Source organism: Lutra lutra, chromosome 4 (assembly GCF_902655055.1).
Source record: "Lutra lutra chromosome 4, mLutLut1.2, whole genome shotgun sequence".
Lineage (NCBI taxonomy): Eukaryota > Metazoa > Chordata > Mammalia > Carnivora > Mustelidae > Lutra > Lutra lutra.
The window spans coordinates 157,068,414-157,087,619 of NC_062281.1; the positions used below are offsets into that span (position 1 = coordinate 157,068,414).

At 36.7% G+C, this 19,206-nt stretch overlaps 1 protein-coding gene across 1 annotated transcript in view; it reads left to right on the forward strand.

Moving 5' to 3' along the window:
- FAF1 (Fas associated factor 1) overlaps positions 1-19,206 on the forward strand; it is a 478,510-nt gene that overhangs the window by 124,216 nt on the left and 335,088 nt on the right. Inside the window, exons 3-4 of the mRNA XM_047728777.1 lie at positions 1,515-1,561; positions 14,506-14,708. Of these exons, the coding sequence (XP_047584733.1) occupies positions 1,515-1,561; positions 14,506-14,708 (250 nt within the window). The remainder of the gene's footprint in view (positions 1-1,514; positions 1,562-14,505; positions 14,709-19,206) is intronic.

Sequence of the window (19,206 nt, forward strand, 5' to 3'; positions counted from 1 at the left end):
CATTTTGTTTCTTTTCCAACACCATAGAAAATTCTTTCACTATTTTCTGTTTTTTAGCAAAGGGGATATTTCTGTGTGGAGCCATTGCTATCAAAAGAAAAGAGATATTTGACCTGGAAGCAGACAGAGATGCTTCCATTGAATTTGTGGCTTTGAAAACTCATTTTAGTATTTGTTTGACTCAGGATTTATGAGCCTCCAGGTTGTCAGGGGTCTATGGAATCTACTGTCTGTATTTATCTGTGAATATCTTTGTATTTTGCCAGTGGAGCATTACAGCTCTCAAAATTCATAGCAAGCATCTTACCTTCTGCTTTATTTCCATTCAACAGAATAACATTGTAAACTTGATCCACTTCTGACAAATAATTTAAGTTAATGTTTCACAAAATACACAAACTCCTTTTGGGAATTGATTTCTAGGCAGCTGATAAAACACTGAACCGTTCCCCCTCCCCTTTTTTTTACCCTTTTTCATTTTGATGTGGACTTGGATGGGCAAGGGAAGGGAAGTTGTTATGACACAGAGGCAAAGTTGGAAACGCCAAGTTTTTTCCTCCGGGGAATGTTTGTTACCCTGCAGTGAATTGCCTGCAATCCAGGATGTCACAGCGTGCTTGCTCAGTAGCCTGCAAAAATGCCCATATCATGTCAGTACTGTGCATGTTCCAAGTAACTGGAGACTTGTTAGCTTAGAGACCGACTTCAGGAATGTTTTATATAAGGAAACTTATATTCCTGTGATATTCCTGTTTCCTTTTGTAACCTGGTACAATCATGGTATTTTGTTTATCAGAGAATTTTTGCCTCTGTGTTTTTTCCTTCCAAATGTTCTTTTTACTAAGAATAATTATAACATAAAAGACTGATTTTATTTCTTGAGTCCATTTTTTCATTTGTGATTTTGTATCTTACTCCTCTCAATCTGAAGAAGAAAATAAGTTAAAAAAACTTTAAGGTACTTATTTTACTTGTTCTGACATTCTTAAACATTGGTTTTTGTGGGTGTTTTGCTTGAATGAAGACTGTGAAAGTAAGCTTTTTATGACTCAAGATTTGGGGATATTATATGCCAAATGCATGTTTTTTGTTTTGTTTTGTTTTGCTTTTTTTTAGTTTCCCAAAATACGGTGTTATCATAGTAAGTAGAGAAATATTTTAGAGAATATTTTGTATTATTAAGAAAACATTTAGTGTTTTGTTTAAATTTTATTTTATTTTTAAAGATTATATTTATTTGACAGAACAAGAGCACATGAGCAGGGGGAGCAGTAGAAGGAGAGGCAGAAGCAGGCTTCCTGCTGAGCAGGGAGCCAGATGAGGATTCCTGGGATCATGACCTGAGCTGAAGGCAGACACTTAACCATCTGAGCTACCCTGGTGCTCCTAAAATTTTATTTTTCAAAGTATACTTGTTTTCCTGTACAGTGTTCTCCACCCCACCTGTCCCTGAGCATTTTTCTGTTGTTGTTGTTGTTGTTTTTTAAATGGCTTTCTTTGTTTTTTGTTTGCAGGCAGCTATCAATGGTGTAATACCCCAGGAAAATGGCATTCTACAAAGGTATGTTATAAGGTGCTTAATAGTAGGATGAGAATTTAGCCAAGCAAAAAAGAGAGAGTTGTTAATTTTTTTGTTTAACTTTTTTTTTTTTAAAGATTTTATTTATTTATTTGACAGAAATCACAAGTAGGCAGAGAGGCAGGCAGAGAGAGAGGAGGAAGCAGGCTCCCTGCTGAGCAGAAAAGCCCGATGTGGGGCTCGAACCCAGGACCTGGGATCATGACCTGAGTCGAAGGCAGCGGCTTAACCCACTGAGCCACCCAGGCGCCCCTGTTTAACTTTTTGATAGAGCTTTTGATCTTTGGTGTAGAAGCTCATTAATATAGTTACTGTTCTTTCAGACCATTTTATTATATCAGTTTCCTAAAGTTTCCAACTTTTAACTATATAATGTTATTTCAGAATGAGTGGTACTATTTTAATGGTGGTTTTATTTTATTTTTAAAAAAGCTTTTCAAGGGGATCTTCTAATTCATAAAATGGAAGGAACGGAATCTCAGAACTCTAGAGCATGGTTATTATCTACCTATCCAGGCGTTATCTCCAGCCTTGCTACAGTCTTTTTTTTTTTTTTCCACTTTTGGTTTCTAAATTAAGTTCATGTTAATTTGCAACAATTTGAATAAGTCCTTAATTGATGAAACTTCCCAAAGCACTGAACTATTTCACTTGAAGAATGCATTGTTAACATGTAGAATGGTCTTCATGGTTTTGTGTCATTGCCAGAGGGTAAAATTGGAAGATGATGCCAAGAGAACTATAAGATAAAAAACCATTCCTTAGATTAGAAATAACTTTTTATAAGTTTTCCTTCCTTAAAATTAGAGACTGGTTTGGATTAAAAGAGGACGCTATAGAGTCATAGGAGGTAAAACCATTCTCCCTTCCAAGTGTAGTTTAATTACTTGAATTCCCCCCCTTCTTGTGTCAATTCAAACTTTGGCTTGAATTTCGGTGGCTAGGATTTCTAAGTCACTGAAGCATGATCTGCTAAGTGCAGATGAGGCAAACAGAAACAGCAGACTAGGAGTGAGATTGTTTTGGAGAGGAAGAAGAGTGCTGTTGCAAAACCATCAGAAAATTTACCATAAGCTGCAAAATGTGCTATACTTTATAGGAAACTGTGTATATTTAGAAAGGAAGCAAATTCTGTTTGGTACTTGTACTACCCTTAGTAATTAATAGACCTGTTCCCCACCTTTTTAAAAAAACTGTCAGAAAGAATTTCATCCAGAGTAAATGTGGCCGATTTCCAGAGTCTGTACAAATTTTTTTGTTGTTGTTCAGAAGTGTTCAGTTTTACTGAAACCCTTACCTAGAAAGCAAACCAGGGGATTACAGGAACTTCCTTTATGGTCATTTTTTTTTTCTTGGTTTAGAAAGTTTTAGACTTCTAAATATGGTTCCAGTTTTATTCTTTTTTTTTTTTTTTTTAAGATTTTATTCATTTATTTGACAGAGATAACAAGTAGGCAGAAAGGCAGGCAGAGAGAGGAGGAAGCAGGCTCCCTGCTGAGCAGAGAGCCCGATGCATGCGATGTGGGCTCGATGTGGGCTCGATCCCAGGACCCTGAGGTCATGACCTGAGCTGAAGGCAGAGGCTTTAACCCACTGAGCCACCCAGGCGCCCCACCAGTTTTATTCTTGAGTAAATTTTATTCCACCTTCTGTGCCAAAATTTTTGCTTGTTAAACCTTTGTGGATTCAGCTTCTGGGTTCTGAGTACATACTGGATATATCTTAAAATTAACAATATTTTGGGGGCACCTGGGTAGCTCAGTGGGTTAAACCCTCTGCCTTCAGCTCGGGTCATGATCCCGGGGTCCTGGGATCGAGCCCCACATCAGGCTCTTTGTTCTGCAGGGAGCCTGCTTCCCTTCCTCTCTCTCTCTGCCTACTTGTGATCTCTGTCTGTCAAATAAATAAATAAAATCTTTAAAAAAAAATTAACAATATTTTGCTCTGGGTGAACTGTAGAAATTTCCTCATCCCATTTCTCCTGTCACTGATGACAGTGATGGGAAACATCCCATCTCTCCTGTCACTGATGATACTTTTTGATTAATATTTAAAAGTAGAGATTCAGCACTAAATTGATTTCTAATACTATAAAATTTGGAGTTTAACATTCATTAGAGAGTGGTTTTGTTTTTTTTTTTTGTTTGCTTATTTAAAGGAATGAATCATATATGCACAAAAGAAAATCAGTTTTATCTAGCAATAGTCTTCAACTCTCTCCCTTTCTAACTTTGTTCTTTAGCTTTGAAATCACTGTGAAATTGACATAACTAAAAATTCCTCTTGTATATCTCCTAACCAGAGGAAAATGAAAGAGGGTTCTTTGTTGCTTTCTCATTGGCTTACCACTGAAAGTGGAAGATAGGAATGGTATATGTAAGTAGTTAAAAGGGTTTTTGTTTTGTATGTTTGACTTTTATTGTGTAGTCTGTGAATACAGCTGACTCTTAATTTGTCAGTTCATACTTCGACAGAGGAAAAAGCTACCAAAAAGATTTTTTTAAATATGAATTATTTTTGGAGGGAGAAGAACCCAATCTCTGTGCTTTATAGCTGTTCTTGAAATCAAATTTTTTTGTGAATTCAAAAGTGGGAATATGGTTTTTAATGTACCCATAAAGTTCAAAGTAAAGAAACTAACATTTTAAAAAGTGTGTAAGGCACTGAGCTAGGTAATTGATTTATTTTTCATTATTTAATACTTATTATAACTCTTAAGAGATTCATATTTCATAGTGAGGAAACTGAAGGTTAGAGAGTTTACATAGATTTGCCCAAGCTCACAAATGTAGTAGGTGGTGAAGTCTGGTTTGTCTCATTTTAAAAGCCATGCGTTTTTTGATACCACTCTGCCCTATTCTAGGTCAGCAAACTAACCATGCCATGTCTTTTTTTTTTTTTTTTTTTTAGATTTTTTTTCATTTGGGTAAAAAAGTTGGAATTTAATACGTGTATAAGATCTTTCTCCCATAGCTTTGTTTTTACAGTTACTATTTTAGTTGTAAGCAAGTAAAGGCAGATATTATTATCCCTCATTTTAGAGGTAGAGAGAATAAGGCATGAAGTGACTTGGCCCAGATGATACAACATGATGTTGATGGAGTCAGGATATAAGCAAGTCTTTTGCCTCATCCTCCAAGGCTTATTTCACTAGGCAATATACTGCTAATACAACATATTTATAAACTGTGTGACTTATGCTGTCATAAATGTAAGCCATTCAGTCATGAAACATCAAATGTGTGCACGTTTATTTACTACATCTTGGTGTAATATTTTATTTATTAGCATGTTGTCCAGAGCCTTTTTAAACATTATTTTTGGAGACAGTTATTATTAGAAGGAAGTGCTAATGAATTACTTGTGTTAGTAGACAGCATAGGCTATATTTTCTAAAAATGTTATGAATCAGTAGTGTAATTTTCCTCATTGACTAAGTGGGTAGTATTTGTCAACTCACATTTTTTTGACCCAGACAGATATTCTGTATGTTTCTTTGTCTGTTGTTTAATTCATTGAGGAAACCTTGAGAAGACTAGGCATTTTTCTAATTATTCACTGTTAACATTTTCAGAATATATAATGCTGAGGTTTTTGATATAGAAAATATCCATTTTGGCCAATTAGTTTCTATTTATTGTCTTCTCTGGTGTTCATTTAAGAATCTGATTTTTTTCTAAAGACAAATTTATCTTTAAAACACATGCGTGTTTTTGTTTTGTTGTTTTTGTACCTAGAAATTTGGGATGGATTTTTAAAAATTGAAATAAACATGTACAGAGTTCCTGTTTACTTTGCTTTGTTCATTGCCTTCCAAGGATGTGTGTGATTTGTAGAGTGAAGTTGAGTAAGGATAAAAACACTCCTTTAGTTGAGGTATAGATCTAAAACAGATTTCTCCATAGCATTCCCCTTACTAATCAGTGTCTTTTTAAAAAATTATTGATTAACTAGAAGAGTGAGTATATCAGATTATAGAATGGTGTCTTGATAGATGAAAAGTCTTAAAAATACTTTTTTTTGAGTCAGCAATTTTGGATGTCTTTGTATTCTATGGTTACCGTTGAACATTAGTCAAATTGATAGGATCATTAACTGGTAGTCTCTCTTTCTCCCTCCCTTTCTCTCTCTCTTTTTTTTTAATACTGCTAGTGAAAAACTCTAATGCAAATTCATCATTTTTAATTATTTTTATTTTTATTTTTAAAGATTTTATTCATTTATTTGACAGAGAGAGACACAGTGAGAGAGGGAACACAAACAGGTGGAGTGGGAGAGGGAGAAGCAGGCTTCCCGCTGAGCAGGGAGCCTGATGCAGGGGCTCAATCCCAGGACCCTGGGATCATGACCTGAGCCGAAGGCAGATGCTTAACGACTGAGCCACCCAGGCACTCTCATTATTTTTTATTGATCTTAAAATAGAGTAATTAATAGCCAATATGAAAATTCTCAAATGAGAACTTTTTAAAAAAATTCTCTTGGGCTGACAACACATCAGATAGCCTGCTGTGATTAGAAATGTACTGTCTCCTAGAGTTAGGGTTTGGTAAAGAAAAAAAAGCACACTGGGGTGTTTCAAACACAGGGAATTTCATATAGGGAATCAGTTCCAGAAATGTGGAGCAGGTTGAAAGTGCAAAATGCGAATACTGAGATAATTCAGATATAATGACATCAGGAAACAGCTGGACCAGCAACCCCAGTTGTGGGTGAGGTGGTCCTGCTAGGCTTGAGGAAAGGAGCGTAGGGCAAGAGCAGATTTAACAGCTGCAGCATCCTCTGAGTAGGGTGGGCACAGCCAGAACTGTGGGGACTGGGTCCAGAGTATTCCAGGAAGCCTGCTCTAGGACAGGTCTGTCTGGGAGAGCCCCCTGCTAACCACTAAAGGGCACAGAGTTGGGGTGCCTGGATCGCTCAGTCATTAAGCACCTGCCTTTGGCTCAGGTCATGATCCCAGAGTCCTGGGATCGAGTCCCAAATCTGGCTCCCTGCTCAGCAGGAAGCCTGCTTCTCTCTCTTCTACTCCCCCTGCTGTGTTCCCTCTCTCACTGTGTGCCTCTCTGTCAAATAAATAAATAAATAACATCTTTAAAAAAATAAATAAATAAAGGGCACAAAGTCACTCCTAGTATTAGAGGGAAAAAGGAAAGTGATTGGGAGAAATAGAGTTAATAGGACTTGGAAGCCCTGAGGAACTGGCCCTAGCAATTTGACCATAGACATAAGAGAAAGGAAGTCCTGCTGAGCTGATAATGGTACCTCTGCAAGATGCAGAGGCTAGTTTTGAAGTATTGAAAGAAGCTAGAAGCTAACACCAGTGGCTGATGCTAAAACAAAGTGGTTGTCATTGTTACAGTATGATCACTGCTAGGTCACTGGTGTAGATAAGATCAATGTGTAGGGCACCTGGGTGGTTCAGGTCATGATCTCAGGGTCCTGGGTTGGAGGCCTGCATCGGGCTCTCTGCTTAGCTAGGAGCCTGTTTTCCCCTCTCTCTGCCTGCCTCTCTGCCTACTTGTGATCTCTCTTTCTGTCAAATAAATAAATAAAATCTTAAAAAGAAAAAAAAAATGTGCAAAACTCTAAAAGAAAATTTTGTGTGTGTCTGTGCACACACTTGTGTGCTGCTGCATTTTTGTAAGGCCATGATTAATATTTATCAGTTTCTTCTTCCACTCTTTATGTTCCCTCTGCTAGCACCTCAGATAGTCAAGTTTCTTTACTTGGTGGGTCATCTCAAACATTTATTCTTAAAATCCTCAGTGGACCTGTCTTTTTAAAATTGGTTCTAGTTTTCCATTAACTCATATTATTGGACATGCCCCAGAAAATAGTCCATTGTATAGCAGCAACCCATTTTTTTCGTGGTTATCAGGACCTCCCACCTCACTTCATACCCCCTTATTTTGCTAGTTGATTCAGTAATATGAAGAGTACAAAATGGCCAAGTGGCACTCTCAGGTTATAGTTCTATGCAAGTATTGTGGAAATACTACATTCTTTGGAACTGTGATCTTTGAATCACCAGAGCCCAAAGTAGCAGGAAGCAAAAATTCTGTTATTAGGTGTAATAAAAGAAACCACTACTAACACTTAATTCTTATACCCATATTTTCTGACAATATGAGAAGTATCACTGTGTTTTAGTCACTGATACAAAGCATATACTACGTCTTTTAAGGTGGAGACCCAAGTTTTGAGTATGTTGTCTCCCAGCTGTCTTCAGCAGGACATTTCACTGTTCTGACAAGCTAGATACTTCTGGGTAACAGTATATATGAATGATACCAGCACTACTTTTGCTGTGAAATGAGTTCCTTGGTTAGAATTAGTGTTGTGTGGGGAAGCCTTAGATCAATAAGGTATTCCCTCAAATATGAATGGTGGTGCTGGTAAAAGTATTGCTGTCAGGGAAGTCAAGTCCATATCCAGAACAGTGTCCTTTTAAGGGAGAACATATTGCTTCCTCCTCCATGATAGAAATGATCCATTACCAGATCTTAAAGGAATGATGCCATATTGGCTCAGTTAGTTTCTCTTGTTTGCAGTTTTCAGACAATTTCCCTAGTCAGAGTCATACTTGGTAAGGGGAAATTGATGTTGTACCTATGTCTAATCTCCACTCCTCTTGGCATGGCCTCATTATATAGTAATGCATGGAACAGCCCTAGGGTAGTAAGGGAGAAAAGCTGACTCACATCAACAGAACAATATCATCTTATGCACATTGGGAGTCATCCCACCCCCACCCCGCCAGTGGGTAGCCTGTAGGCAGCATTCCCCTCAGAAACATATATTCACATTTTGTGTCATTCTGAAAGTTCTGTTTTCATATCTTTACCCCAGATTTCCTTGCCACCTAATTTTTCTTTTATTCTTTCCAAGTCCCGATCAGCTGGCCAACCTATTATCCATTGTCCTTGGTTGAGTATAGATTTGTACCTCAGGTAATCTCTCTTTCTAAACAATGTCAACCTGTGGTACAATCCCAAGTGCTCCCCACTAGAAGGCTTTTCTTTCACTACTGTCTTTCTGGGATAACTTGGGGGGCTGTAATGCTTCAGCAGTTTGGTTTTTTTGGTTGGTATGAGCATGAATATTATACAGCTATTTTTTTTTCCTTTCCCAGTCCAAATCTTTTCTTCCTCATTTAACTTGGTTATCTCTTATTATTGATGGGAAGTACAAGATATAGCAGCTGGCCTTTTACCTTGACTTGCTTGTAATCACTAGACCCCAGAAACCTCACCAAGGTGGCAGGTTCTCCCCTGCATTTTTGTGGCATGTATCTTCTAATCTCTATCATAAATGTGTCTTAACAAAGCATTCAAATACTTGCTACTTTTCTCTTCAGGATTTGTTCACATTGTTATCAATGTAATGTTTTTTTTGTGGAATGTCTAGGTGATCAAGATCTCTCCAGGCTAGATTAATATGCTAGAGGAGAGTTGACATAATCTTCTTTCTTTCTTTCTTTCTTTCTTTCTTTCTTTCTTTCTTTCTTTGACAGACAGAGACCACAAGTAGGCAGGGAGGCAGGCAGAGAGAGAGAGGAGGAAGCAGGCTCCCTGCTGAGTGGAGAGCCCTATGCGGGGCTCGATCCCAGGACTCTGGCCTTAACCCACTGAGCCACCCAGGCACCCCTTGACATAATCTTCTGAAAAAGACAGTGAAGGTATTTTGTTTACCCTGCTGGGTAAAAGTAAAATGTTTGTCTTGGTGATTGCAAATTAATATAGAGTAAAAAAGTATATGCAAGATCAGTTGCTTCTTGCTACTAATCCTTCCTACATAGTAACCCTAACTCCATGGATCAGGAAGCAAATATGGGATGTCTGCGAGTTACTGAGTATGTCTCTTTCAATTATGCATTCAGAATCTGGAGAAGTTGTTGCAGGGTAGGTTCACAGATGGTTTGAACACGGTATGAGTGGATTTCAGCCCAAACTTCATTTACCACCATAATCTTCCACTTTTATATCCCCAGGAATTAGTATCAATTTAGAGTTAGCATTAGTAATCCCATAAAAATTTAGATATTTTCCTTTTATCATTACACAAACACCTTAATAAATGGCTGCAGGCCCATTAGGAAAAGTCTTAGAGGAAAATTTCTAATACATACATGTGGCTCTGTTGCATTGTGCTTATGGGAATCAGGGACTTTATGTCTGTGAAACAATTTGTCTTTGGAAACTGGGAGTGAGTATGACTCTCTGCTGCGGTTACAGACATTAGGTTTTAGGCTATCCGATCTAGAATTTCTGATGTTTTTAGATCAAGTAGTATTTTAGTCAGTTGACTTTTAATTTGCTTCCTTAGAAATAATCGTGTTCTGGGGCGCCTGGGTGACTCGGTTGGTTAAGTGTCCTACTTTTGATTTTAGGCTCAGATTGTGATCTCTCAGGATCATGAGATTGAGCCCTCTTGGGGCTGGGCATGGAGCCTGCTTAGGATTCTCTCTGTCTCTCTCCCCCACCACACTTGTGCATGCTCTCTCAGGGTTGGGAGGGGTAATAATTATAATAATCATGTTCAGCTAAACAGTTCTAAAGATCTCTGCAGGTTGAAATCTTCTGACTGCCACTTCTTGTCTATGCTGTCCATTAACTAATTGCTCCCACCCTTTTCTTACTAAATTCTGCCATTTGAACTGAGCACTTTGGGATCTCATACCCATTAAGGAAACTTATTTAGTGGTGTCATCTCCTCAACCTATGGAAGACAGCCACTACAGTTTTTCAAGAATGCAGACCCTCCCTTACTAATGTATTTCTTAATGCTTTAGTGCAGTGTCCTCTGGGACCTCATGGATGATGTAGTAGGAGGATGTATGTATGTTTAGATTGTACATGGAAATCCACTTGGGCATTCTTATTTTTCTAAGCATCAGGATTTCTTCTACGTTTTGCCAGGAAAGTTTGGGCATTTCATCCTCATTAAATTTAGACTCCTTTGGGACTTAAGTTTCATTCAGTCAACAAGCATACTATTAGAGGACTTACAGCTGCTTAAGCAAACATGTTATATTTGGCCCTATCCAAGCTCTTTTGGTCAAATTCACTTCAAATTCATTTCCTTACCTGTTCCCTAGTTTTTTGATTTATCAGAATCTTATAATATTGGATATAAGCCTTCTCTCAGTTAAGACATTGTACTTATTCTCTTGAAGCATGCCTAGATCTGATTTTAGACGTAGTAAGGAATGGTGGGGGTAGGTTTTGACAATAGGCATCCCTTTTCAAGGCAACAGTCTCAAGTGAGAGCATTGCCAGTTTTCAAGCAAGAGGAGGCTAACCTCAGTCATGAGAGGAGGAGTTGTTTCTCTTTACAAAAAAGGTTGGGAGGGACTCTGAGTTCAAGTTTGTAACCTTCATCTCAATCTACTTGGGATCTCTATTCCACATTTTAGGGTCCCACTCTTTCTAAAACAGTGTTGTAATGTTCACAAAAGAAACTTAGAAAGTACATTTACTCAGCTTTCACTGTAGTTATTTAAGCTGCAAAATTAAATTTTGTGTGTGATTCTCAGTAGGATCATACCCGGAGGATGGGAAATAATAAAGTGCTACTTCAAAAGCTTTAGCTTTCTTGTCATGGCTTGAACTGAACGTTAATAGCCCTAAGTGTGTCATTTTCTTCTGTTAAGCTTTCCATTAGAGTCAGAAGCAGCCAGCTCAAAGTCTTTATTTTGTCATTATTGCCACCATAATGGCCAAGTCAAATAATCATTTGTCCCCTTAGGCACTTGTTTTAATAGGTATGTGATCATAATGAACTATAAGTGATAATTTAATTAATCATTATGCCAGTGCATGCTCACTAGTATCCCATTTTCCATTGGCACGGAGCTCATCAGTATATTGAAGGTCAAGGACATAATCAAATCAGTAACTGAATCCCATTTCTGGGACACCTCCATTACCAAAAAAATAAATAAATAAAAATCGGGTATTTCAAGTTTAACGTAGAATTGGTTACACAGGTGTGGAGAACTAAAAGAGCAATAAAGTAAAACTGAAGTAACCTATGTATAGTAACTGCTTCAGGAAGTTAGCACTCTCAGGTCTTGGACAAGGGATTAACAGAACTTTCAAGCTCTGAGGAACCTGTTAGACCTGAGTTAGGATCAGGCAGCTGTGGAATGCACACTGTCTAGCTGCTATTGGTGTCTGAGGGGATGTCAGGAATCTGGTTATATGAATGCTGAAAAAAGCCAGGAGACTAAAAACTAAAGGATGATACTGATAGAAATATATGCAAATAGGAAGAAGGAAGGCTTTTGTTCTCTCCTCCTAACAAATGATCTCTATCTAGTATCCCCTATTTACAGAATCTATTGGGGAAACATATGCCAAAGGATAAATAGAATTTTGCAGAATGCTAGAATAGACAATAGAAGGATGAATTTTGAGTTAAGAAAACAATAAGTCAGGGACCAGTCTGTTAATGTTAGCTATTTTTCCGAGGTTCCTAGAAGTTGTGACAAAATTTAGAGATATGAAATATCATTGTACACATTTTCTTCATAGATACTCCAACAGTGGATTCCAACAGTGATATTCTTTCCTGCTTTGGACATTTTCTTTTCTATGTCTTACTTCTAAGATGACTTTTCTTGAATCTAACAACTGGGAGAAAGTGTAGATTTTTGCCTTTGGATCAGTGATTACTAGAGTATCTGAACTCTCATCATTATTACCTACAATGAGAAATATTTGGAATCCAAAATACACATATGCAAATATATATCAGAATCAAAAGTTTTGGGAAACAATACTTGGTTCTAACTATTAAGTGCCATGTACTAATCATTTGTATCCTATCCTATCCTGTCCTATTCTTTAAAAGACAACCACAACGCACAAAATTGATTTTGTAATCTAAATTTGGTAAACACTAATCAGAGCAAAAGTGTGAAGTAAATGTAAATATTTTCTCCTGAGTTGTCATAAGAATAGTGCTTATTTGTGGGTTTTTGGTCATTCTTGTTTTTGTTGTTTCTGTTCAGGTTCCCAATCTGTTGTTTTTTTCCTTAGATTTAGAGTGAGAAGAAAGATGTTTTAGAACTGAGCTTGTAGTTTTGGTGGTGGTGGAACATATGTGCAATAATGACGTTTCAATGGAAGCATTCTTTATGTTCTCTTATTCTTTACTTCTCCCTGTGAGGGGAAAAAGAAGTGACTATATATGATAAACTAAGTGAGAGAAAAATCAAATTCTTTAATAATTATTCCTTTACTCACTGGTTTGTTAAATATTTAAGCACTTTCTCTGTAAAATCTTGAGCTCCAGGCAGAAGATACAGCCATTAAATGAACAAATGTGAACTTTGCCCTTCTGGAACTTCTATTCTCTGGGGGGGTCTTAAATGTCAGATGATTAATATCAATTATAATTGGTAGTGGTGAGGAATTAGAACCAGTCTGAGGTAGTAAAACCTGCTCTGAGTTGAAAAACATTAAATCTGAGATATGAAGGCTAAATATAATTAGCTAGAAGAAAGATAGAATATTGGGATGAGATGGGAAAGAAAGAACATGCTTAGAAGGAATAATCTGTGTTCCTCTATGAAATGAGAAGGATCAAGGTGAGACAGAAGAAATGAAAGGCTGTTGTGGCTGTTAACATAGAGAGATTGGAGATAGCCTAGCACAAGCTAAGGCTGGGGAGGTAGATAGGATTTGGATCATATAGGGACTTATACACCTCTTTAGCTCTGTATGAAGAGCAAAGGGGAATATTGAAGAAAATGACATGAAGACATTTATATAATTTCATTTTTGTGATGGTAAGGAATGACATGCAAGGGAGCGAGGGAACAATCAGAGGGATTAGTTAGGAGGCTGTTGTATCAGCCTGTGCAAGAGGTGCTTGTGGCTTGCGGTGTCAGCTTTAGAGGGGAAAGGTGGATAACTTAACTAAAAGATTTTTAGATGGTAAAATTGAAAGGACTGACTAGATATGGGAGTTGTGAGAGAAGAAGTTATCAAGGATAATGGCTAGAAGTTTCTGGCTTGGTTAGCTGATATGAGGAATAATGGAGGGAGGATCATGCTTGGGAAGACATAAATGAGTTAAACTTTGGATATACTGAGTTTGAGATCTTACCAGGTACCAGGCAGTGTGCTAAGCTTTTCATGCATTTATCTGACTTAATCCCTACAAGTATAATTAATTTTCCCATTTAACAAATGAGATAACTATTAAGTGGGCAGAACAAAGATTGCATTTTTATTTTTTAAGATTTTAACATGTTTAAGTGTTATTGAGAAGAATCTAGAAGAGAAGGTGAAGATACTGGAAAGGATAAGTATATACCATAATGTAAAGCTAATTAGAAGATGGTTTTAGATAGAGTGATGTTGCCCCTGTTTTACAGAAAGAGAAAAAGTACATATGCTGGTTAGTTGGTGGATTTGTTGTCAAAAAAGTAAGGGAATTTCATCTTGATGGCATCTGCTTTCTATGCAAAGCAGGGAAAAAAATAATCTTTTAAGACTGAGGAGTACAATAGAATGGAGATTTAAGGATGGTTAATTTCTGAGTTTTGTGGAAAGTAGAGTTAATCAAATAATCTTTCAGTGAGCAAATGAAAGCGAATGAAGAAGACACTTCTTAATTCACAGAAATTAATGTTCTAATAGCATCATAACAATATAAGGCAAAAATCTGATTAAATGCTAAATGATACTGCTAATAGACATAGAAAGACAAGGATGGGAGGGAGAGTAATGTGGCTTTCAGTTGCTAGGGAAGATCCCTTTCAGTTGCTAGGGAGGAAGTAAAACTTTAGTTAGGCCTTGATGCATAGGTAGGTAAATTTGATTGGAAGACCAACATAAGCCAAGTATGAAATAGGTCCTTAGTGGTTATCTGTAATGATTTGGTTGATGATAATCTTTCTCTTTATGTCAATATTTCAGTGACTATGGAGGTGAGACTATACCAGGACCTGCATTTGATCCAAGTCACCCAGGTTCAGTTCCTGCACCCTCTTCCTCTTCAGCATTTCGACCTGTAATGCCATCTAGGCAAATTGTAGAACGGCAGCCTCGGATGCTGGACTTCAGGGTTGAGTACAGAGACAGAAATGTTGATGTGGTACTTGAAGACAGCTGTACTGTTGGTAAGGTTTTTCCTAGCATAAAGCCTTCATAAATAAACAAACAATTCATTAGGTAAACCTTTAGTTTATATTCTTTTCTTTTGAGTTGACTGCCAATAAGAAGGGAAAAAAGGCAAATTGAAACTGATATTTTCCATACAGATAATTGTGCTTCATTTTGAAATACTGTGTTGATACTGAGGCAAGTTTGAGAATAATTCTTTTGTTCCACTTACATGGACTGGTATAAGATGCTGTTTTAGGGCAGATGCAAATCAAACTTTTAAGTATATTGTGTGTTGTACTTTATAGCTGAAATTTATTCTGTTTTTATGCTATGGTTAATGAGAGATCAGAAATAAGACATGTTTTCATCATTCCTTCTCTCTGCCAGTTGAATAACTGCCAGTTGAATAATTGCTTCAATACTATACTTTCAAAGGAAACTTAAAGTGTATGGCTGCCATTATTGGATAGATTTTACCTGATTCCATTCCATTCCATTCCTTTCCTTTCCTTTCCTTTCCTTTCCTTTCCTTTCCTTTCCTTTCCTTTCCTTTCCTTTCCCCTTCCCCTTCCTTCCCTTCCTTCCTTCCTTTTTTTTTTTTTTTTTTTAAGATTTTATTTATTTATTTGACAGATCACAAGTAGGCAGAGAAGCAGGCAGAGAGAGAGAGAGAGGCGGTGGGGGGGTGGGAGGAACCAGGCTCCCTGCTGAGCAGAGAGCCCAGATGCGGGGACCTTGGGATCATGACCTGAGCTGAAGGCAGAGGCTTTAACCCACTGAGCCACCCAGGCACCCCACTTCCTTTCTTTTTTAAGGATTTTATTTATTTATTTGACAGAGAGAGCACAAGCAGACAGAGAGGCAGGCAGAGGAGCAGAGGGGGCAGGAGGAACCTGATGTGGGACTGGATCCCAGGACTGTGGGATCATGACCTGAACCTAAGGCAGACACTTAACCAATTCAGCCACTTAGGTGCCCCTGTTTAATTAGATTACTATAGACAAACTGTGTTGTATTCATATTTGATTCAGATTACCTGACCCATTAATGTAATTTTGCCTTAAATCTAATTCCAGATATTTCTGAAATTTTGCCTTTGTTTTTTAAAGGAAGATTCTTGCCTAATTTTATTTAATTTTTTACTTGAGGTATATTACAGGGGCACCTGGGTGGTTTAGTAGGTAAAGCATCTGACTCTTGATCTCAGCATTGTGAGAAAAAGCCCTGCACTGGGCTCCAAGCTGGGCGTGGAGCCTACTTTAAAAAAAAAAAAGGAAAAAAAAAAGGAGAGGTACATTGCAGAGAAAAGCAAAACTGTTAGAATATTGATCATTCTCAAACACTAATCAGATTGTTATTCCTTTACTTAAAGCCATTTAGAAACTTTCCGTTGATTTAGGATGAAATTAAAATCTTTCATCATGGCCTGTAAGTCCCTGGCTGGTCAGGCTCCTGCTACTACATCTCTGGTTTTCATTTGTTACCACTTTCATCCTTGTTCTGCATGCCTAAGTGGTTTTGGTGTTGTTTCAAGTTCTTGAATAGGTTATTAGCTCACTCAGGGCCTTTGTACATGTATCTGCTTCTGCCCAGATTTCATTAGTTCATTCATTTTTTCCCATGCTCATTCCCATGCCCCCTATTCGCTCCCCACCTTTTTTCCTTCAATTGTGCTAAAAAAAAAAAAAAGCACATAATATGATATGTATCCTTTTAACAAATTTTTAAATGTACAATTGTTAACTATATGCACATTGTTGTATAGCAGATCTCTAGAACTTTTTCATCTTATGTAATTAAAACTGTATCCATCAAATGGCGACTCCCCATTTTCCCCTTCTATCAGCCCTTGGCAACCAGCATTCTACTTTCTGCTTGGATGAGTTTGACTACTATAAATATATCATAATAAGTGGAATCATACAGTGTTTGTCCTTCTGTGTCTGGCTTATTTCCCTAAGTATAATATCCTCAAGTTTCATCCATATGGTAGCATATTACAAGATTTTCTTCTTTTTTTTAAATGCTGAATAGTAATCCATTGTATGTATATACTACATTTTCTTTATCCATTCACTCATCCATGGACATTTAGGTTGTTTTTACCTCTTGGATATTATGAATAACGCTGCAATGAACATGGGTTTGCAAATACCTCAAGATCCTACTTGCAATTTTTTTGGATAAATACCCAAATGTGGAATTATTGGGATTGTGTGTGGTTCTATTTTTAATTTTTGGGGGCATGTCCATATTCTTTTCCATAATGGGTGCACCATTTTAACATTCCCACCAATATAAAATGCATAAGCGTTCCAATTTTTCCACATCCTTGCCAGCACTTGGTATTTTATGTTCATTAGTGATGTTGAGCATCTTCTCGTATACTTGTTGGTTATTTGTATGTCTTCTTTAGAGAAATGCTTATTCAGGGCCTTTACCCATCTTTAAATCAGGTTATTTACTTTTCCTTATTTTGAATATCAACTCCTTATCAAATATATGCTTTGCAAATATTTTCTTCTTTACAGTCTCATTAACTGTTTCCTTTGCTGCACTAAAGCTTTTTAGTGTAATCTAGTCCCACTTGTCTATTTTACTTTTGTTGTCTTTGTTTCTGGAGTCATATCCATGAAATCATTGCCAGGACCAACGTGTGAAGCTTTTGCTTTATATTTTCTTCTATGAGTTTTATAGTTTCAGAACTTACATTTGAGTCTTTAAACCGTTTTAAGCCAAGTTGTATATGGAATAAAGGTCCAATTTCATCCTTTTGCCTGTAGAAACCCAGTTTCCCCCCCAAAACCATTTATTAAAAGACTATCCTTTCTCCATTGTGTAGACTTGGCATTCTTGTCAAATCATTTGACCCATATGCATGGATCAATTTCTGGACTTGCTATTCTGTTCCATTGCTCTGTATGTTTTTCTTTATGCCAGTACGTACTGTCTTGATTACTTTGTAAAATGTTTTGAATTCAGGAAGTATGAGGCCCTCATCTTCATTTTTCTTTCTCAAGATTGTTTTGGCTATATAGAGTCCTTTGTGGTTCCTTATGAATTTTAACACTGTTTTCTGCAAAAATGTCTGCAAAGATGCCATTGGGATTTTGATAGGGGTCATACTGAATCTGTAGCTTGCTTTGGATGGCGTAGATATTTTAACAATATTAAGTCTTTCAATGCATGAACATGTGATGTCTTTTCATTTGTTTCTTCTGTACTTTCTTTTAACATTGTTTTTGTTTGCATTGTATAAATCTTTTGCTTTCTTGGTTAAGTTTAATTCCTGTGTATTACTGTTTTTGACGGTATTTTAAATGATATTGTTTTATTAGTTTCCTTTTTAGATTACTTGTTGTTAGTGTAGAGAAATATAGCTAGTTTTTGGGTGTTAATTTTGTATCTTGTAACTTTGCTAAATTTGCTTAATTGTTTCCATCAGCTTTTTTTTTTTTTTTTAATGGAATCTTGGGGTTTTCTCCATATAATATTATCTGGAAACATAATTTTATTTCTTGCTTTCTGATTTGGATGCCTTTTCTTTCTTTTTATTGCCTAATTGCTCTGGCGAGGACTTCAGATATTCTGATGAATAAAAGTGGCAACAATGGACATTCTTGCATTGTTCGTGATCTTTAGAGGAAAAGATTTTAGTTTTCACCATTGAGTATGATATTAGCTGTGGACATTTCATATATAGCCTTTATTATGTTGCAGTAATTTTCTTCTATTTCTGGTTTGCATATTTTTATCATGAAATGGTGTTGAATTTTGTTGAATACTTTTTTGGCATCTATTGAGATGATCTTGTAACATTTTTCCCTTCATTTTGTTAATATGGTGTATCACATTGATTGATGGATTCCAAATTCAACAGGACATTAGAAAGATCATACACCATAACCAAATGAAATTTATATATGTGAGGCAAAGATAGTTCAACATATGGAATCCATCAATCAAGTCTTTTAGCTTCTGTACCAGATTAAATGATTAATCACTATTGTTACAGTATTCTGTACTTGTCTAGAGTGTTTTGTAGTTGTCTATATATTTACCATTGACAGCTTTATACTCCTGTGTTGATATTTAGTATCATTTTGTTACAACTGGAGTACTCTCTTTAGTATTTCTTTTAAGGCACTGTTGAACTTTCTCAGCTTTTGTTTAATCTGGGGAAATTTTTTATTTGTCCTTAATAGATGAAGAACAGGTTTCCTGAATATAGTATTCTTGTTTGGTAGCTTTTTTCTTTCAGTGCTTTTAATATATCATTTTATCCCCTCTGGCCTGCAAAGTTTCAGTTAAAAATATGCTGATACTGGGATCTCCCTTTATGTGATGAACTTTTCACTTGTTGCTTTCAAATTCCTTTTTGTCCTTTAATTCAACAACTTGATTTTAATGTGATTATTATTTTTTGGGTCCTTTATGCTTCATGAATCTGTTTCCTACCCCAGATTTGGGATGTGTTCACTATTATTTCTTCAAATAAGCCTTCTGCTCCTT